The 22,992-nt window shown below is 44.0% G+C and overlaps 1 protein-coding gene across 1 annotated transcript in view; it reads left to right on the plus strand.

The window, feature by feature from the left end:
* Positions 1-22,992, plus strand: part of IL22RA1 (interleukin 22 receptor subunit alpha 1) — a 143,576-nt gene that overhangs the window by 47,045 nt on the left and 73,539 nt on the right. The window contains exon 3 of the mRNA XM_069223953.1: positions 14,133-14,326. Coding sequence (XP_069080054.1) covers positions 14,133-14,326 — 194 coding nt within the window. The remainder of the gene's footprint in view (positions 1-14,132; positions 14,327-22,992) is intronic.

Below are 22,992 nucleotides of genomic sequence, written 5' to 3' on the forward strand. Positions count from 1 at the left end.
CCCATCAACTTTTGTGTTTTTCATATACTGTCCTTAGTTGCGTGGGTATGCACTGATGCGGGTCCCATTCTCACTGTGTCACTGGAACCAAGCTGTACCCAGCTGATGAGCTCAGAACTAGGGCGAAGCCAGTCCTGGGTTGCTTGTGTTCTGGTTCAGGGAATGTTAGAAATGTGGCCTTTGGTTGGCAGTCAGGTTACTCTAGTCAGGGTAAAGGAAAATCACCCTCAGTTAACCCCCGCTCACCCCCTTGGTAGCTTGGCCCAAGCAGGCAGGCTTAACTTCAGAGTCTAGTTGTAAAGTATTTGTACCAACACATGCATTAACTCAGTGCAAACACTACAATATGAAACAACACAGGTTCAGAAAAATAGAAAATATTTATCTAAACAAAACAATAAAAATCAAACATACACAAGTCAAGTTAGGAATTAAAAAGCAAAAAGAGTCTTAAATCCTTTAGTAAGCAGTAAAAACACTGTTAGCGTTGAAAAGAACCTGGGTAGCGTCAAAATAACACGCACAGGTGAGTGTGCGTTGAAAAAGGTAAGCGATGTGTCGATTTCTCACCCACAAGCGAGACCATGCATCATTTCTCCTTCTCAGGTCGGGTCGGCGTGCATTGTTTTTCCTCTCCGCAGGAGAGCGATGCATAGATCCGGGCAGCACTCGGATCCAGGCAGGATTTGTGTCGTTTTTCCACGCCAAGCAATGTTTGCGTCGAAAATCCTGCCGCACAGTATCAACAAAACCACGCTATATGGGTTGCGATATTATCACCCTCCGTCAGCGGGTGTTACACATCATTTCTCCAGCTGCATGCATCGATCTTCCAGCCGAGATGCTGGTGGAGTGTCAATTTCTGCCACAAAGCCAGCAGTGTGTCATTTTTCAGCCGCATCTCCGAAGGTGCATCAATATTTTACCCATACGGCGGTCGGTGGGTAGATTTTCAATCTTAGTCTGCCAGCTTCACCTTCCAAGGCCCCAGGAACTGGATAGGGCACCACTTGGCAGGGCAGAAGTCTCAGCAGAGAGTCCAGGTGCTGGCAGGAGAAGTCTTTGATGGCCCTGAGACTTCAACAACAGGAGGCAAGCTCATGACAAGCCATTGGAGATTTCTTCACAAGCAGGAATGCACAACAAAGTCCAGTATTCATCCCCTCACACAGGCAGAAGCAGCAACTGCAGGATAGCTCCACAAAGCACAGTCACAGGCAGGGCAGCACTTCTCCTCAACTCTTCTCCAGGCAGAGGTTCCTCTTGATGTCCAGAAATGATCTAAAGTCTGTGGTTTTGGGTGCCCTTCTTATACCCATTTTGGCCTTTGAAGTATGCTTACTTCAAAGAAAAGTCTCTCTTGTTTGTGAAATCCTGCCTTGCCCAGGCCGGGCCCCAGACACACACCAAGGGGTTGGAGGCTGCATTGTGCGAGGGCAGGCACAGCCCTTTCAGGTGTAAGTGACCACTCCTCCCCTCCCTCCTAGCACAGACGGCTCATCAGGATATGCAGGCTACACCCCAGCTCCCTTTGTGTCACTCTCTAGAGAGAGGGGCAAACAGCCCAACTGTCAAACTGACCCAGAAAGGGAATCCACAAACAGGCAGAGTCACAGAATGGTTTAAGCAAGAAAATGCCCACTTTCTAAAAGTGGCATTTTCAAACACACAATCTTAAAACCAACTTTACTAAAAGATGAATTTTTGAATTTTGAGCTCAGAGCCACCAAACTCCACATGTCTATCTGCTCCAAAAGGGAATCTACGCTTTAATCATATTTAAAGATAGCTCCCCTGTTAACCTATGAGAGAGATAGGCCTTGCAACAGTGAAAACCGAATTTGACAGTATTTCACTGTTAGGACATAAAAAACCCATTAGTATACGCCCTGCCTTAAACATATACTGCACCCTGCCCATGGGGCTACCTAGGGACTACCTTAGGGGTGTCTTACATGTAAGAAATGGGGAGGGATAGGCCTGGCAAGTGGGCACACTTGCCAAGTTGAATTGGCAGTTAAACTCTGCATGCACAGACACTGCAGTGGCAGGTCTGAGCCATGTTTACAGGTTACTACTGTGGGTGGCACAACCAGTGCTGCAGGCCCACTAGTAGCATTTGATTTACAAGACCTGGGCACATCTAGTGCACTGTACTAGAAACTTACCAGTAAATCAAATATGCCAATCATGGAAATCCAATTACACATACATTTTACATAGGAGCACTGTACTTTAACACTGGATAGCAGTGGTAAAGAGCCCAGAGTAACAGAAACAGCAAAAACTGAGTCCAGCACACATCAACAACTTGGGAAACAGAGGCAAAAAGTTAGGGCAGCCCACAGCAAGGATACCAAGTCTAACAGAGAGGGCCTGGCTTGGCAGTTCGGGCTGGACTATTCACATGAGGAACAGGGTCAAGATTGATTTGGGTCCAAACTGTGGTGGCATTGTGAGCAAAAAAACAATGGGTTGGAGTACTACCCTGAGCGATTGCCAGTGGTTAAACTTATTGCCAGCAACCTTCCATCACCTTTTGTGTGTGCCACGGTGCACAGCTCCACTCTATGCCGCTCCAATACTTGACACTCTATGCCACTCCACTCTACTTCACTCTTCGCCATTCCACTCTGACACTCCATGCTACTCTCTTTTACACCACTAACTTTTAGCCATGCTGAACAGAAGCCACGCTGGTGTACAACATGGCTACAACACATTGGCAAAGCCAATAGCTCTTATTTACTTCATTGCTATTCCCTTTTAACATAACCACCAGTCTAAGTAACAATTTTCTGCTGCAAAGCTTTGCTTTAAGTGTTTCAAATTAGCACGCACTCCAGATGACAATCAAGGAAGAGGCTGTTTGCTAATTACACAGTGTTGCATACCCCAGAGTTTGGCGAAAGTCCAGAGTACCCCACTCCAATGCAAAACATTTTGCCAATTCCAATCTGCCCCATTCCAATCCAAAACAATAGGCGAACTACAATCTGCCCCACTACAATCTTCCCCACGTCAAAACAATCTGCCCCACTCCAGTTTGCCCCACTCCATTCCAAAACAATCTGCACCACTCCATTCCAAAACAATCTGCCCCACTCAAATCCAAAAAAAACTGCCCCACTTCAATCCGCCTCACTCCAATTTACCCCACTCCACTCCACCCCAATCTACCTCATCCCTTTTTCAACTCATCCCGCTCCAATCCACCCCATCCAGTCCAACTACTCCAATCCAACCCACTCTACCCCAATTCAATCCATCCCACTACCTCAACCCACTCCACCCTATTCCACCCTACTCCACTCCACGCCACCTTACGACACTGCACTCTATGGCACTGCACTTCATGACACTCTCTGCCACTGAACTCTGCTCACCTTTATTCAACTCTAAAACACTATACTCCCCCTATTTCACTCTACGACCCTCTCTTCAAAAAATCCAGTCTATGACACTCTATTCCTCCCACTCCACTCAAGGACACTGGCAACTGCCACATAGCAACAATCCACATAGATACACTCCACATCATGCCACATGATTCCAATCATCATAATTTCACTCAGCACCACACAATTCCATACAACACAATTCCACTCCATCTCCACACATTTCCATTCCACACCACATAATTTGGCAACAGATCACATAATTCAACTCAACAACACATCTAAACAACACAATACATACATCTAATCCACATCACAGAATACCATAACATGACCCAAAAATTAACAGCACAACACATAGTTAAACTCTACAACATGGCACTACACAACTCAAAATACCATTCCACGTAATTACACTCCTTGACACACAATCCCACTCCACATAATTCCATGACACTCACAACCACATAATTACTATCCACATAATTCCTCTGTACACCATGCCACATAATTCTATTGCACATATCCACTCCACACTACACAATTCCACGCCACACAATTCCACAACTAAGAGTTCCTATCCAATCCACATAATCCCACTCCACACCACATACATCCACTCCCCTCCATAACACATGGGTAAAAGACATTGGGGTAATTATGACCCCGACGGTCGGTGTTAATGTGGCGGTAGTACCGCCAACAGGCTGGCGGTACATACTGCCACATTATGACATTGGCGGGTTGGCTGAAGCCAACCCACCAATGTACCACACCGCCCGCCATGGCGGTAGCAGCAACAGGGCTGGAGATAACAATCTCCAATCCGGCGGCCGCTACTGTCTTGCCGGCGGCATTACGACCCTGCCTACCGCCATTGTTTTTGTGATGTTGATAATGACAAGAAAACCATGGCGGTAGGCCCTACCAGTGACAGGGAATTCTTTCCCAGTCACTGGTAGGAGAATTCTTTCCCTGTCACTGGTAGGAGGCCCACCCCCCCCCAACACTACCCAGACTACCCCCGCTCCATCCACTCTCCCCCTCTTCCAATCCTCCCCCAATAAACGCACAGTCGCAGGCACACACATACGCATTCACACACTCACTCACACAGGCATACATACATGCATCCATTCATTCACGCACACATCCGTACAAACATCCAAACTTACACACAGACATGCATTCACATTTGCATTCATACACGCAGTCTCACACATGCACACACACATGCAAGCAACACTACACACTCATGCGCATGCACGCATACACTCACACATTCATGCACACACACAACACCTCCCATCCCCTCCCCTGTCGGAAACCCGACTTACCTGAATCCAGGGGTCTTCCACCAGGGGACAGGAGGGGGCGCTTCTACGGCCAGCTGCGCTCGCTAGCGAACACCGCCAGGCTGTATTATTTGTCATAATACGGCTGGCAGCAGTCTACTGATGTGGCATTGGTGTTGGTCGCAGCGTCACCTTAACACCGTCCGCCTGCATGACCACAGCCGGATTTCCGCCCTTCTTGTGAAGGAAATCCGTCTGTGGTCATATTATGGCGGACGGATGTTAGCCGCGGTCATTTGGTGGCTGTTGCCGTAAGGGATGCGGTTTTTACCGCCAATGACATAATGAGGGCCATTGTCATTTACAAGGCCAACAGCTCCAATTCTAGCAAATGCGAGGCCTATTTGCATTGCCAATGCTTGTTTTCATTTGCCTTCATTACACACATATATCTTGGAATTTCTCTAAGTTAACTCATGAACTTTAGACAGCACAGGTCGGACACAGAGACAGTGCCTACTCACTGTTTCCAACTTGTGCTGTCTGCACTTCATGCATTAATTCTGATAAATTCCACTTCATGAGAATTACCTTTAGACACATCAAATGTGAAGAAATAGTTGCTCGTTTCAGTGCCCAGACAGCACACCTCTTTGTGATATGGCCCCTCTTGTTTTGCTTTTGCACCTCTGTTTAAGTCTAAATTTCTCCAAGTAAATGCATGACTTGCTGGCAGCACAATTTACAGATATTGAGCAGTGGTTGCCTCTCTTTGTTTCCGACCTTTACTGTCTGCAACTCATGCATTAACTCAAGAAATTCTTGTGTACATATTCGGAAAGTGGAAACACAAAAAGTCACTCAGCTCTGGGCTGAGCCAACTCTGCTTTTCATTATAAGGCCCTGGGAACATATCATGATGGATTCCTAGATTCAATGCCGAGCCAACCGCCTTTTTATTACCTACGTGCAGTTTGTAAAGTCTATTTATTTAGCCCAGTTTTTCTTCTATTTATGGCTTCATTTGCAGACCTAAACTTGTGAAACAGTGAGCAAGGTTTACTTTATCTGTTTTTAAGTTGTACTGTTCCACTGTGCTGTAAATGGGAAAAAATAAGTTCATGTCCTCATCAAATTGAGCTAGTGAGTGGGACAAGAAGGGTGAGCTGGGGCAGTGCATGATTATGTAAAGACATCTCTGCAATCTGTGAAGTATTCATTTTACCTTGCATTACCCTTGTTAATAGTCTCAAATTTATTGTATGTACAAATTCGCTCTGCACGTATTGGAAAGGCACATACAGATAATTAATAACCTTTCTCCTACTCCAACCCTCTCAAATGTGTAAGCCTCCACTTGAGTTTAAAGGGACATGTTATGTTTGGACTAAGATTTGTATGTCAAAGGACTTTCAGAACAAATTTACGAGATTTAGGACGGTGCACAATGATGTGCTCAGTGTCCTAATAGGACTACTTTGACCTTGGCCAAGTAGTGTGAGATCTTGGACCCTCGCTGTTTGATCATGGACCAGCAGTGTTTGATTGTGCGTTATTAAGCCAGAGATGTATGATTTTGAACTTCTGTTGAGTAAGACTGGGTCAGCATCAAGCAAGACTGAGCCAGCATTATGTTGGATTGGTTCAGTGCTTTCAGACTTTGACTCAGTCATGCATTATTTTGACTGTTATTTGATCACCAGTATGTGTCTTGGCTAAGCTCTGTGTGATGTCGATCCAGCATCGCCTGATCTTGGGTCTTAAACTAGATGGTTTTGGCCAAGTAGTGTCTGATATTTGTTTAGTACTGTGTGACCTTGACTCAAGGGGTGCAATCTTTGGCCAGTAATGTGAGTTCTTGGCTCAAAACTCTGTGATCCTAAGCCATTCTGGCTTGATCTTGAGCCATTGCTGTAATGTAAGCCAATATTGGATGATATCTTATTCCAGTCCTGTGGGGTGTTGGCTCAGCCCTATCTCATCTTGGCTCAGCAATTGCAGATATGTGCCCAGTGCTTTGTTCCCCATAGAGACACTGCCTATGAAAAAATAAGGATGATCTTACGGAGAGCATCACTCAGTTCCCAATGGGAAAACTCATGAAGTAGGGGGGGATTTGGCTTAAAGTTATATTTTAACATTCTCATAATGTTGCCTTCATTATGATGAAAGCTAACTATAAAATAAAATTACTGAAATGTATGTTGCCTCTAAAACTATTCAAAAGTATTCTAAATATATTGGCATGTATAAAATGGGCTCTGTATTGAGGTGTCATGGTCCTTCCACCTATTGTTACTACCACAGAAACAGACTGCAGGGGCAGTTCCTATGGAACAGCAGCAGCACACACACTCACAGATCACTGCTTTGCCAATTTTTTTATTTTCACTAGGTAATACCTGTACACTAGGTAATATCTGTACACTACGAAATATCCACCACCCCATCTGCATCACAGTTTTCAAGGGATCCTCGTATGAAGAACTCCATTCTCATTATTTCTTATACACCCTGGGCATGTTCATGCAGCTCCCTATGTGCATGGGGACAGCCTACACCAGACCATGCCAAAGGATCCTCAAAATCCATTTGATAGATTAAGAACTGTATACCTTGATCAACACTGTGGGTGATGTTGGTCCTGCACAATGATGTAGGCCAGCATATGTGCTGTAGCGTATTCCTTTGCAGGACTATGCTTTAAAGGGAGTCAATGAATCTTTTACCCCAACTTAAGGGTGTGGAGAAAAAGACATTAGACTTTGCAACAAACTCATTCAAATACAACAGTATGACCAATGTGGCCACACGAGGAAAACTCCAGTCTAAGAAAGTCCAAGGTTGTTTATTACAAACTCAAAGTCATGTAGACAGTTCTCAAGATAAAATTATAAATGTACAGAATCACCAATGGTTGACGAAGGCGACAACAAAGATTCAAACAAACTACCATTAGCAGAACTAAAGATTCGATAAAACAAATACAAAAAAATCAGAAGAATCACCTGATGGACAGAAAACAAATGCTGTTCAGTTCTTATAAGCATTAAGACAATTTAAAGTCATCTACGTTTAGCAAACTAAACCAAGGGAATTCCTACAGATTAGCCAATCAGTAGTTACCATGTTCTAAGCTAAATACGTGGGCAAAAAGGCGGAGGCAAAAAGCGCAAAGAGGACAAAAATAATTTGAAAAAAGGAAATCAAGGGTAACCGGTAACTAACTAAAGTGGGGGAAAAAAGTAAATAAAAAGGGAAGGCTTCAACATTTCAGAAGCTCGGGCAAGAGTCTTCTTTCCTGGGTCAGGGGAAAATCTCTAAGGGCCTGATTCTGACGCTGGCGGCCGGTGACCGCCAGGGTCACCGGCCACGGGAGCACCGCCGACAGACCGGCGGTGCTCCGAAGGGCATTCTGACCGCGGCGGTTCAGCCGCGGTCAGAAAGGGTAAACCGGCGGTCACCCGCCGGTTTACCGCTACCCTTCTGAATCCTCCATGGCGGCGGAGCGCGCTCCGCCACCATGGGGATTCAGACACCCCCTACCGCCATCCTGTTCATGGCGGGAAACCCGCCATGAACAGGATGGCGGTAGGGGGTGCCGCGGGGCCCCTGGGGGCCCCTGCAGTGCCCATGGCATGGGCACTGCAGGGGCCCCCGTAAGAGGGCCCCGCAAAGTATTTCAGTGTCTGCTATGCAGACACTGAAATACGCGACGGGTGCCACTGCACCCGTCGCACCTTCCCACTACGCCGGCTCAATTCTGAGCCGGCGTCCTCGTGGGAAGGTTGATTTGCCCTGGGCTGGCGGGCGGCCTTTTGGCGGCCGCCCCCCAGCCCAGGGCAAATCTCAGAATCACCGCAGCGGTCTTTCGACCGCGGTGCGGTGTTCTGACGGGGTTACTTTGGCGGGCGGCCTCCGCCGCCCGCCAAAGTAAGAATGACCCCCTAAGTCTCTGCAAATCATTTGAAAGGGGCAACGGTAGAGATGACTATACTTCTCAGAGTCCAAGGGGTTCAGCAAGCAGTGAAGAGTGGGGAAAATCTTCTCACAGGGAAAGGGAAGAGAATGCCCAAAGAAAAGTGCTGCTAAACTATCTGGGGAACAGTAAATGAAAGTTCATAGGGTAAGATGATTTTTCAATCAATCACTCCATATGACGCAAAAGGTGAAAATGTCCAATGGCATGCAGTCGTACAACTCAGACTGCAACATCTATGAAAATTCCTAGGTTCTTCATGTGAAATGTCTCCCATCCTAATTCATCCATGGGAATTGAAGCATTTGTATGTATTGTTAGCTCCATAGTTCCAAAATGTACTGTACTCAAGGTCAGAATTGCAAACTCTCTATGTGCAACACAATAGAATATCTATTACCAAGCTAGCTTTCTCATTAGAATTAAATCTGAAAGAAAAGTTTATGTTAGGAAGAATGACTAAACATTTTCTGTAAAATCACGAAGCAGGACTTTACAGGCTAATGCAAGTGATTTAAAGCAGCACATTCATTTGTGCATTTAATATACATTTAGCATTCTAAACCATAAATTCAATACTAACAAGCTACCAGAATCGTTGATGTGTCAGTAAATTTTAAACAAAAAGACTCTGTTAGCCCTTTCATGTGACTATAGGATAGAACTACATTCGCTACATTTGAATGGTACTTTTAAAATATTTCTTACACAAAATCTATTATTGTTTTAATGTATACTGTTAATTTTCATCATGAATTATGATATAAAGGCAAATTCGGACAGAAAAGCGTTTCAATTAGCCAGATGTGCTGATTGTATCAGTGGTTGTCATGAACATACAACATAACTGACATTATAATGAGTTAGTTTATTACAATGTACTAAAAATGCATCTCTGGTTCTCAGGTTGTTGAATTTCAAAGCACCGTGAAGGTGTGGACCAAACTGTTCCAAGCGATGTAGCTACACACTGTGAATAAAGTGTGAAAGAATGACTTTCTGGTCCCTAACCACCTTTACACAGTAGCATGGAGAATGGTTTAATTTGAGATTTTCCAAAGAGGGGTGTAAAGAATTGCTGGGAAGGGGCCCTAGCCCAGAGGAGGAGGGGCTTCCCAACCTTCAGTGCAGCCACTCCCTCCCAGCCGTAGCACAGGGCATCCAGTGAAGGGCTTCAGAATATCAAAACAGTGAATTACAGCAGTATCAGCACACTCCAAAAAACGTAATAAATGTATTAACATAAACAGGTTAACTCCCTACCAAAAATGAAACGAAGGCCAAACAATATGTTACGTTTAGTTTCTGTATTTTGTGATATTTGCAGCTTCAGTTCTTGTTTGTTAAGCACAATATTCATACATTCTCTTGCCGATGAGCGAGTGCAAGACTCCTAGATTCAGTACAGTCGGTGGCTTTTGTTTACCTACCTGCAGTTTGTAAAGTCCATTTATTTAACCCAGTCTTTCTCCCAGCTATGGCTTCATTTTCAGACCTAAAAATCAGAAACAGTGAGCAAGGTTTACTTTTTTTGTTTCTGAGCTGTACAATGTTCCAAATAATTCGCTAACTTGGGGAAATGCCTGGTTGAATTAATTGACTTAAGCACAGGCGCGCGTCTCAGCGCTGGGCTTGCAGAGCCCATCGTGATGGAGTCAGAGGTTTGAATAGAATGCTCCGTTTATGTGGAAGTCGCTTTTCTTCATGCCTTTTTTTCAATTGATGAAAAAATATGTACTTTTAGCAGTTAATGCAAATTGGCAATCATGAAGAATCATTCTTAGTTTTTGATGTGGAACGTTTGAGATTTGTGCAGAATGTATTACTAAAAATGCCTAATTAAGCTGAAAATATTTTGCAAAAATGGAAAATTTTCAAGAATTGTAAAGAAAATTAGATAATTGATGTCAAGTCATCATTGGAATAATGTCCCATTCAGTTATCTTCGTTCAGAGAACAAATAATGCATTGAAAAAAGTGGCTACAAGGAACGGCTTTCTCGCTGGTTTGCCATATTGTTTTCTTTGCCATAGGGGTGTCCTGTGTAAATGAAGAAGATGGGGGTCATGCCAGTTTTTCATGATAACTACAAACTATGGTCCTGATTCCTAGTTGCATGGTACAGAGTCAGCAGTAACACCAGATGCAATTTCATAGTGTCTGCCTGGTACAATTACTTTAGTGCTGTGCAATTACAAAGAAAAATCCATGGAATGGGGTATTACTCTGAAGAACTGATTTTTGTATTAATAAAATCACAGAGAATCCTTTATTCCAGTTGTTTTACCACACACATTCACCACCTACTCTGAGCAGATGGAGATTTGATGTGCAGGCCCGCGGACGTGGGACGGGAATGGTGAAGAAGGGAGGGAAGGGCTTATTTTTTCTAGCTGTGGAGTGCTTTGTAACTTGCCCTTCCCCACCACCATTCTCCGCTAGAAGAAAAACAGGGAATAAAGCTTGGATGCTGCAGCCAAAGCCACCTTTGATCCTCTTGCTGCAATCACCAGCCAGAGAAGTCATGATTTGTTTTGCCACACATTGCAAAACCAAATGTGGGAAATGGCCCTTTTTGCAGGGTTATCCCCAGATGTTTTTCTTCTGACCTCCAGTTTCTGATCCTGTGCTGGATTTAGTTTTTGCTGGTGTTAGGACTCTGGGCACTTTACAACTGCTGACCAGTACTAAAGTGCAAGTGCTCTCTGTCTAAATTGTATGGGTGAATGAATTATTCATGATTGGCATATTTAATTTACTGGTAAGTCCCCAGCATAGTGCACCATGTGTGCCCTGGGCCTGTAAATCGAATGCTACTAGTGGGCCTGCAGCACTGATTGTGCCACCCACATGAGTAGCCCTGTAAACATGTCTCAGACCTTCCACTGCAGCATCTGTGTGGGCAGTTTTAAACTGCTATTTCGACCTAGCAAGTGCACTCACTTGCTAGGCCCAAACTTCCCTTTTACTACATGTAGGTCAACCCCCAAGGTAGGCCCAAGGCAGCCCCATTGGCAGTGTGCAGTGTATTTAAAAGGTAGGGCATGTATTGTTGTGTTTTACATGTCGTGATAGTGAAATACTGAACATTTCGTTTTTCACTATTGCAAGGTCCATCTCTCCCATAGGGTAACATGGGGATTGTCCTGAAATATCTTGTAAGTGTAATTTCCCATTTGGAGCAGATAGAGATTTGGAGTTGAGAGTCTCTGAACTCACAATTCAAAAATACATCTTTTGGTGAAGTTGCTTTTCGAATTGTAAGTTTGAAAATGCCACTTTTAGAAAGTGGATATTTTCTTTCTAAACCATTCTGTGCCTCTGTCTGGCTGTGGAATACACGCAGGATGACAGTTGGGCTGTTTACGAATTCATTCCAGACAGTTACACAAAGGGAGCTAATGGGTCTTCCTGAGCTGGAGTGGTGGAAAGACCTGACACTTGCACCTGAATAGGACTGTGCCTGTCCTTACACAAAGCAGTCTCCAACCCCACCTGGAGTGTGTCTGGGGACAGTGCAGGAAAGGCAGGGTCTTGTGCACTACAAAGACTTCTCCTTGAACTTTGCCTAATTCAAAGACGGAAATGGGTAGGAGTACTGGACCTCTGACCCCGCAAAGTTGGAACAGTTCTGGACTAAAAGAATTCTGCCAGGAAGAAGAGTTGGATACTGTAGGACGGACTGCTGCTCTGTCTGTTGCTTTGTTGTGCTGGCCTGCTACGTGCTGCTTCTGTCCTGGGAGTGATAGGACTGGACTTTGCTTTCTTCATCCTACTTTTCACGGTTCTCAAAGGCTTGAGTTGAGCTTGCCTCCTGTAAAGAAGTCTCAGGGACATCAAAAACTTCATCCACCAGCACCTGGGCTCCTCTGCTGAGAACCCTGTCCAGTCAAGTGGTGCTAAATTCAGTCTGAGCCCTTGAAGAAGGTTTTTGGCGCTACAAGAAGAAAATCCACACATTGTTTGACTGCGTCATTCTGAACCGACGCGTTGCTGTAAGAATGTGATTGATCACTGCTGGCTGCGCTGGAGCATGGTCCCAGCTTGATACAATGACCACGGTTTTCCACACAGGCCCCAGCTTTCTGTTGCAGTGCACCAGAAGAACCAGTGCTGCATGAGTTTTGAGCACCACATCACTAGAGTACATGGTGCACCACCCTGACTCCAACTCAGCGGATGTGTCATCGCTGTGAGATCGATGCATGGCACTTTGAATTCCAACACATCACTGACGCATCTTCCCTGGGCACAATTTTCTGCACCGACACTGCACCAAAGTAAGGAACTGACACTTCATACTGCAAACAATGCATCACCTCCCCTATGGCAGTTAGGAAACGATGCCTCACCTCCCCTGACTAGTAGTAGGGAACTGATGCATCACATCCCCTATGACAGTAAGGAACTGATGCATCTCTGGATCTTTCAATGCATCACCTCCAGCGCAGCCTGCATCATCTTTGTTTTGTGACTCATCTCAGGTATTTTGCCTCAGTCGAGCGCATCATTGGTTTTAAGGAACTACAATTGCATTTAATCTTTTAAAAGTGATATCTTTCCTTCTGTATGTTGGATTTTTGTCATTTTTATCTTGTTTTACTCAGATAAATATTGATTTTTTTTCAAAACTGGTGTGGAGTACGTTTGTGGTGTTTTTACTGTGTTTCTGTGTGTGTGTGTGTGTGTGTGTATGCATGCATGTGTGTGTGTTGGTGGGTGTACAAAGACTTTACACATTGCCTCTGATCTAAGCCTTACTACTTGAGCCAAGCTACCAAGGGGGTGATTAGGGGTTATCTTAGGTGTGTGATTTCCTTACCCTGACTACAGTGAGGTTCCCTATTTGGACAGGGTGCAAGCCACTGCCAACTAGAGACCCCATTTCTAACACCAAACATGACATTCTAATTCCGAGCAAAATTTATGTATAGAAGCATGCATTCATTTTGGCCTCTATTACTTATAACCAGGGCGTCAGTAAATTATTTTGATTTAGATTAATTGAAAGTTATTTACTAATAGCTTTGTCTGGGTACTTGAGTTGAACAAATCGAGGTAAAGAGTTGTGAGAATTTATTTCCAATGTATTTATTGTTATAAAAGCCACATTGACTAGTAAAACTGCAGAGTACCGCCAGAGCGCCTAGGCAAAACGTAGTACATCTAGGCCATTGTATGTGAATGTATCTTATAAGAGTTAATGAAAATCTTGGATGGAATCAATTTTCAAGGTACCACCTCACACTTTTGTGAATAGGCATGAGGATAAAATGAATAATAGATAATCTTGTGGATAATTCTTTTTAAAATCCATTTATTAAATTATTCTTAATTGCATTATTTACAGAAAAAACTGTACAGAAATAAATCCTAATTTACTTCTCATCCTTCATAGCAAACTTAAACTTAGTGTACTGATGCAAATGATACACGTCTGTCATTCTTCTCTCCTGTTAGATATGGAGCTAAAAACTGGACTAATAAATATGAATGCCAAAATATCCCAGAACGATTCTGCAATCTCACGACTGAAATGGCGACTGCGACTGGAGACTTTAACTACAATGAATACTACATCAGAGTGAAAGCGCGATTAATGGGGTGCCCCTCTGACTGGGTAGTGTCAAGGAGAGTGCACCTGAAGGAAAACAGTGAGTATCTGCGGTGTCTTACATTAGATGCCAAATAACTCCATGTCGTCAATGACGTGATATTCCGTCCTGCGTTAGACTTCGTCAAACTTCTGTTTCACCATAGTTCAATTGGTTCAACTGAGGTGGACAGGAAGACAGCTCGCAGAATGCAAGGGGTTGTTATTTCATATCATTGACTTGATATGGTACCTTTCTGAGATGCAGTTTTATGGTAGCCTCGCACACACCTTTACCAAGACTGCAAGGCTGAGAAGTAGATTTTGCATTCTTTTTACAAATGCACTCAAAGCCATGACACTGCTTTGATCAGGAACAGTTGTATAGCAAGGAGGATTAGGCAACCCCATCGAGTGACATCATCATGACAGCTACCAGTAGCAAAGACCAGATGTCACACCCAGCATTTAATCTGAGCTGGCGGTTTCGGTGCTCGGCACAGACACTTAATTGTCAATTTATGACAGTCTGCCACGTGGTGGCGCTGTCTGTCTAATTCATAGATGAGCACAACAATTGTTTATTAACTAGATATGTATAAAAATGACTCAACCTGCAGTCCAAGCCGTTTTTATAGCTTTGGGGCATAGATTAGTCTGAATTGTCACACTTGTGAGAGTGTGTTGGTCGGTATGACATTGGCACTGCTGGCAGGGAGAGTGAGTGGTGCACGCTGCACTGGCACCTATATTTTTTACAAATTAAGCACCAGTCGCACATTAGGGTGCAAGGTGCACAGACGCATGAAAGAGTACAATTACAGATGCACAATGGTGGACAATCCACCAGGCAAGATATAGACGTGTAGTGAGAATTAGTGAATAAGGAAGGGGGAGAGAGTACAAAGCAGCACTAACAAAACAGAAGGTCACTCAGAAGGAGGAGACCATTCTCGGAAAAGGGTAAAGATTATTACATAAAATTGGTGGCATTTTTATGGAGTCATGTGGTTCATGGTGTGAGTGGAGCTGATGTGGCCAGAATTCGTATTTTCTTGTCAAGGTAATTGTAATTGTATTTATATGGAGCTTACTACCCCTGACGAGGCGTCCAAGCACTTTTCAACGAGTAGCACACTACTCCAGAACCCAAAAGGATTAATGGTGGTTTAGTATAGGGGAATATGAGTACGGTAATAGGATAGGGAGGTATGATTTATTTGAGGGGATGGCATGAGTCTGTTAGTTTGATTGAATAGAATAATGGAGAAATAGATGAGGGAATAATCCAGAAGTGTTATTTGGGAGATCATAGTAGCAAGATGAGGTTTGGGATGAGTAAAAGAGAGATGGAGGAGGGAAGAGTCAGTAGAAAGGGATTGGGAAGATCATAGTAGTAAAATTGGGTTTGGGATGAGTTAAAGGAGAGATAAATGATGGAGAATTTAGTAGGGTTGTTTGGGAGATCATAGTATTAAACTGAGGTTTGGGTGAGCCAGGAAGGGGTAGAGGAGGGAAGAGTCCAGGAAGGGTTAATTTGGAGATCATAGTAGTAGAATGGGTTTGGAATGAGTCTGAGAGTGGAGATAGAGGTATAAGGTGACAGAGTAAAGTTTTAGAGATAATATATTATGTTTTACTTTTTTCCTCTTGTACAGTAGGAGTAAAGTAATAAATATATAGGTACATTATTACATTTTTAAAGAATATATGTGTAAGGAATATAATATATTGAGATTTAAGTTGCATAGTGTAAACATAATTTTAAGAGTTGCAGCATTCAAAGTTAATTTATTTGTATGCTTTTATAGATTTATTTGATCTTTCCTCAATATTTAAATAGTGAAAATATTTAAGATAATATTTACCTATTGCGCTAGATAAATAAAAACAGACTCTTAAGCATCTACTCGAACCACTTATTTAGAAATTATGCAATGACCTATGAACATGTTGAATAATATACACTTATACACATAAACACATATACATAATATATATATTCTCATACATACATCTACACACACACACATATATATATATATATATATATATATATATATATATATATATACATACACACATGTAACTAAGTAAAATATACATTTGATAAAACAGGCATAAAGAGTATGTATATATTTTAAGATAAAATAGTTGGTATACCTATTTGTACAAAGAAATACACATATCTAGATGTGTTCATATAATGAAATTGTAAATGTTTATACATAGTGATATGTAGTCCATTGCTGTTTGAGAATGGTGGTTTTGTAGGAAGGAGACAACTCTTGAGTCTTCTGAAGATAAGATAGTTATCCTTGGATCTTATATTTGGGGGTAATGAATTCCAAAGTTTGGCCACTTCAATAGAGAAAGAAGTACCATCTATTGTCTTTTTCTTGTATGGTGGTGTTTTGAGGCAGGGTGCCAATCTTGAGCAGAGGTTTCTTTTTTTAATGTATTTTGTGATTTTATTCATGATGAAAAGCAGGCCTGTTCCATGTATTGCTTTGTGGGTGATACAAAGCAGCTTGAAGGTGGATCTTCTGGCAACCGGTAACAAATGTAGGGCCCTCAAGGCAGGGGAGATGTGGACTTGCGGTTTTACATGAAGGAGTAGTCTGGCAGCCAACTTCTGAATGTGTTGCAGTTTTTTTTCATATTAGATAGCGATGATCAATGGTAGAGGCCGTTGGCGTAATCCAGTTTAGATAGTACAAGAGAGATAGTAGCTTGCACCTTGTGTGGAAATCCGAGGTGGGGAGAGATGTGTTGCAGAGTTTTCATGGTGATGAAGCTTGATCTTGCTAGTTTGTCCACTTTAGCATTCATTATTAACTTGGAGTCCATGGTAATTTCAAGGTTTCTAACTTCCTTAGATATTTTAGGAGGTAGTCCCAGACCATCAGGCCAGGTGCAGATTGGGTCATAATTTTTCCAGTTGCCACGTGTAATTACTTCTGTTTTGGAAACATTCAGTCCCATATTTATACTTTTTGACGCAAACCAGCCCCTGCGCCGGTTTGCGTCAAAAAATGTAAAACTGGCTAACGCCATTCCTACGCGCCATGCGGGCGCCTTATTTAAGGATTGATGTTAGCCGGTGCTGCGGGCTGGTCAGAGTAAAAAAAAAAAATGACTCAAACCAGGCAGCGCCGGCGTAGCGGAAAATGGGGGTTGTGCGTCAAAAAATTGTGCAAGTCAGATTTGAGTAAAAAATCATGGTTCAAACCGGACTTGCGCCATTGTTTGATGCACAACCCCTATTGAAATGACTCCTGTCTTAGCAAAGAAAGGAGTCATGCCCCCTTGCCCAAGGGCATGGCCATTGGGCACAGTGGCATGTAGGGGGGCCCAAACTAGGCCCCCCTATGCCACTTTAAAAAATAAAAAAATAATTCTTACCTCAATTTACCTGTACTTAACTGGGATGGGTCCCCCCATCCATGGGTGTCCTCCTGGGGTGGGCGAGGGTGGTAGGGGGTGCCCCTGGGGGGCAGGGAAGGCTACCTCTGGACTGCTTGCATGGTCTGAGACCATGGAAGTGAGCCCACAGGTCCCTTAACACCTGCCCTCACCCAGGCGTTAAAAAACGGCGCACATCAGGCTGTGCGCCGTTTTTTAAGGCCCAACCCCATCCTGTGCGTCAAAATGACGCAGAAGTATAAATAGGGTGGACAGGCCTTAAAGTCATTTTTTGGACGGGAACTCCTACCGTGCATGTCATTAACGCAAGGCAGTTTCTCGCATCCAAAAAATGACTCACACAGAGGAATTTTGACGTCCGCGAGCTCGGGCGTCAATGTTTAAATATGGTGCACGGTTTGCACTGAATGTGCGTCAAAATTTATGACGCACATTCGGCACAAACAGAGTATAAATATGCCCCTCAGTTTGAGATGGCTCCATGTCATCCATTGAAGTAATTGAAGATTTGTGAGTTTCCAATGTCTTTGGGGCATTCTAGTTTAAGGAGTATTTGTGTGTCAGGTGCATAGTTGTAGCAAGTAAGTTGAGATTATTTGATCATTGCCGGCAATGGCATCATGTAGATATTGAAAAGCATGGGTGAGATAATTGAGCCTTGAGGGACCCCGTTTTTTTAAAAAGTAGGGCTTGGACGAGAAAGGGGGAATATGAATGATATTTGTTCTGTTTTGAAGATAGGATGTGATCCAGTCGAGAGCCGTCTCCTCTATGCTAACTTTGTAGAGTCTTTGTGTAAGGGCTTTATGGTCAACTGTGTCAAAGGCAGCTGAGAGTTCCAGGAGAAGTACTACAGCAACTCCATTGTGGTCTATTGTGTTTTTAAGATCATCCCAGATGGCGATGAATGCAGATTTGGTGCCTCTTCCTGGGTGGAAACCAGTTTGGTAGTCTGAAAGTTTGGAGTTATCTTCAATGAATTGTGATATCTGGGCGAAAGCTGTTCTTTCTATCAGTTTGCTGAGGAAAGGTCTATTTATTATTGGTCTGTAGTTTTTGGGGCCTTTGGGGACAGTTTTTCTTTTTTAATAATGGCCATATGTATGACGTTTTAAGGTCATCAGGAAAGATTCCTATAGTTAAAGAATTATTGATGATTCTTCTTACTTTTGTGGCAGCAGAGGTACATAAAATAATGTTGTTGAAGATGTTTGGTGGGCAAGGGTCAGAAGCGCAGCTGGAAGGCCTGCTTGCTTTGACCTGATCTATAAATTATTCTTGTGATATTTGTTTGAAGGAATGCAGAGGCTGGGTTGGCTTACTCTTGGAGGGAATTTTTGGAAACAGATTGGTGCTGGAGGTTTTCCTTTGTTTCAAATAGGAGTCCAAAGTGTACGAACAAATGAGTAGACCTTGAGGATCTAGAAAGTGTGTACTAGGTAGTTTTGGAGCACAGAAATACAGGAAACCCTGGTAGAGCATTTAGTGGACAATGACCACAGCCTTAAAAGTGCTCTAATATGAAAAGTTAGCCAGAGGAGCATTCTTGAAACAGAGGAAATGTGGGCAGACCCCCTATAATGTGGCAATTTATGAATTGAAGGAGTTTTGAGATTTTTTTCATGGGCACCAAGTTAGACAGTGATTCCATAGTCCCATCGTGACTGTATCGGGGCTTTCAATGCAGCAAAGTGGAATACTTTTTCAATTAAATAGAAGAAGGACCAAAGAAAAAACCTTCAGCTGACCACCTTAGCTACCAGCATCTTCAGAGCTAGACAGGAATCAAGGCAAATACCCACGTTATGGGCAAAAAGGGCTAGACATGGGGAGGGATGCATAGTAGAGTGCCTGTTTAGGTCTGCTTAAGCTAATTAGCCAAAGCCGATGTTAACAAGCTAAGCTTTAGCAGGGGTGTCAACAGCATATATGTGGAATCTGGACTTGATGGTGGTGGGGAGGAGCAAGGTCGACAGTACATGGAGCACGTCTTGCATGCTGGCTTACCTCCCAACTGCAACTCTCAATCCCTGGTAAACCTGGCCACCCGGAGACCTGTGCAATAGATCCAAGTCTGAGGAAGAACATGAGTGGGAGCATGAGGCCCATGAGCCCTGGACTGAGGAGATTCCTTAGGAAGATGGCGGGGGAGCCCGGCTTGGCCCCAAAGACAAGATGGCTCTCACTGCATGCAGGCAGACTGAGATGGGAGGTGCGTATTCGAGGCACTCCTGGACTGAAGCAGGTTGGGCCCTGCTGAACGCAGTGACGGGGCCCAACAGAGATGGAGTATCTGGGCGCCACATACTCAACACCACAGCTGTGAGCAGCACTTGGGGTTGCAAGATGACAGCCTTACAGAAGTACACAGAAGCAGACAATGGAATGCCACCTGGACAGTGGAAAAGTGAGGACTGGCGACAAAGCACATGGAGAGATCAGGGTTGCACGATTGCACCCTTAGAAGTGTACACAGAAGCAGGCAACAAAAAGGCACCTGGAAAACAGAAAAGTGAGGGTGTCAGAGCATAAGGGGGACCTCCCCTGAAGGATTTTGTGTGGCCTGTGTAGCATTGTAGAATTTAAGCTGCAGGATGGCAGTGGTGGCTGCTAACTGGAAAACCTCAGCTTTCCTTTAGACTCCTGCTACTGAGGTGAGGGCCTGGGTAGACTTTTTAACAGTGCAATGGAATGTGAAGGTAACTGAGCACACTTTTGACACAAGGGACACTGTGTGGCTAGCTGGCAAATCAGAGAATTGTTTATGGCAGCCAGGGCAGAAGGGTTTGGAGTACTGCCCCTGGCCAACTGTGGTTAGACTAGAGGATGGGGCCAGTTGAGTAGGGGCCTAGACGCCTGGGGCAGTGATGTTGCAATAAGTTCTGGGGCTACCCTTGGGCTTGGTCCTCAAAGAGTGTGAACTTCGAGGACCGATTGCAGGCAGCATAAATGCAGGGTAGGCATTGTACTACTGGGAGATTTTGGCAAGGTGTAAGCCTGCTTTAAGTGCCTTCCCTGAGCATAACCCCCTCTCCTCACCACGCCCCTCGGTGGAACTATGATAGTGTGTGCAGGGCAAGAAATAAATTGGATAGAATACTGAAAGACGTTCAACTTCCGGGGAAGCTCTGGAGAATAAGACTGGCACAGCTGGGATCAACGTCGGTATTTTACATGATGATCAGAGTATGTTATTTAACAGGGTAAAGTCCACAGAAGACACAAGAAGTTGGTCTTTGTTAGAAATGGGGTCTTTGATTGGCAGTCAGGTTACCCTCTGTCCAAGCAAGGACCTTCACTCTAGTCACAGTAAAGGAGAATCACACATAGTTAACCCCTGCTCACCACCTTGGTAGCTTGGCACAAGCAGGCAGGATTAACTTCAGAAGCAATGCGTAAAGTATTTGTACCAACACTCACAGTAACTCGGTGAAACACTACAAAATGAAACAACACGGGTTTAAAAAAATAGGTAATATTTATCTAAACAAAACAAGATCAAAATGACAAAAACAAATCAAAATATGAATTTTAAAAGAATAAGAGTCTCAAACCTTAGAAAACAGTGAGAACGCTCCTATTGCACTAAAGTACCTGGGTAGCGTCAAGCCTCACGGGCGAGTGTGCATCAGAAAAGGCCAGTGATGCATCGCTTTCTCACTCACAAGCGAGACCATGCGTCGTTCCTCCTCCGGTCGGGTTGGCATACGTTGTTTCTTCTCTTCCGCAAGAGAGCAAAGCGTTGATCCTGGACGGGCACCTCGGTTCTGGGCAGGCTTTGCGTTGAATTTCCTCACCCAGCGATGGTGCTTTGAAATCGGGTCACACGTGTGAAGAACTTGTGGGTGGTGTGCGTCACTTCTCAGCCGCGTTGCATCGATTTCCCAACCGCGATGCAAGCAGAGCATCAATGTTAGCCATAATGCCAGCGGCGTGTCGTATAGCAGCCGCGGGGCGGGTGGTGCGTCAAATGTTTCCCTGCACGGCGGTCTCTGCGTAGATTTCTGTGCTTTTACACCACCTGCACCTTTCAAGGGCCCAGAGACAGGTTAGGGCACCTCTTGATAGGCAGGACTCTCAGCAGAAATCCCAAGTGGTGGGAGGGAGAAGTCTTTGTTGTCCCTAACACTTCAATACCAGGACGCAAGCTCAGTTCAAGCCCTTGGAGATTCTTTACCAGTGGTAAGTCACACAAAAGTCAGTCTTTGTCCTCTCTCAGGTAGAAGCAGCTACTGCAGGCAATCCCAGCAAAGCACAGTCACTAGCAAAGGGGCAGTACTCCTCCTCCAGCTTCTCCAGCATTTCTCCCAGGCAGAGGTTCCTCTTTGTTCCAGAAGTAATATGATTTTCACGGGTTTTGGGTCCTCTACTTATACCTATTTCTGCCTTTGAAGTAGGCCTACTTCAAAGAGAAGTCTCTGTTGTTTTCAAGATCCTGCCTTGCCCAGGTCACGCCCCAGACACACACCAGGGGGTTGGAGACTGCATTGTGTGAGGGCAGGAACAGCCCTTTCAGGTGTAAGTGACCACTCCTCCCCTCCCCTCAGCTTAGATGGCCCATCAGGATATACAGGCTACAACCCAGCTCCCTTTGTGTCGCTGTCTAGAGGAGAGGGGCAAACAGCCCAACTGTTAAACTGACCAAGACAAGGAATCCACAAACAGGCAGAGTCACAGAATTGTTTAAGCAAGAAAATGCCTACTTTCTAAAAGTAGCATTTTCAAACACACAATCTAAAAACCAACTTCACTAACAGATGTATTTTTTAATTTTTAGTACAGAGACCCTAAACTCCACATTTCTACCTGCTCCCAAAGGGAATCTGCACTCTAAGGATATTTAAAGGCAGCCTCCATGTTAACCTATGAGAGAGATAGGCTTTGCAACAGTGAAAAACAAATTTGGCAGTATTTCACCGTCAGGACATGTAAAACACATAAGTACATGTCCCACCTTTATCATACGCTGCACCCTGCCCTTTGGGATGCCCATAGTCTACATTAGGTTTACCTTACATGTATAAAAAGGGAAGGTTTAGGCCTGGCTAGTAGTAAACTTGCCAAGTTGAATTGTCAGTTTAAAACTGCACACAGAGACACTGCAGTGGCAGGTCAGAGCCATGTTTGCATTGCTACTAATGTGAGTGGCACAACCAGTGCTGCAGGCCTACTAATAGCATTTGATTTATAGGCCCTGGGCACTACTGGTGCACTTTACTAGGGACTTACTAGTAAATCAAATATGCCAATCATGGTTAAGCCAATGTACACACATAATTTATACAGGGAACATTCACACTT

This window comes from Pleurodeles waltl, chromosome 3_1, assembly GCF_031143425.1.
Source record: "Pleurodeles waltl isolate 20211129_DDA chromosome 3_1, aPleWal1.hap1.20221129, whole genome shotgun sequence".
Taxonomy (NCBI): Eukaryota; Metazoa; Chordata; class Amphibia; order Caudata; family Salamandridae; genus Pleurodeles; species Pleurodeles waltl.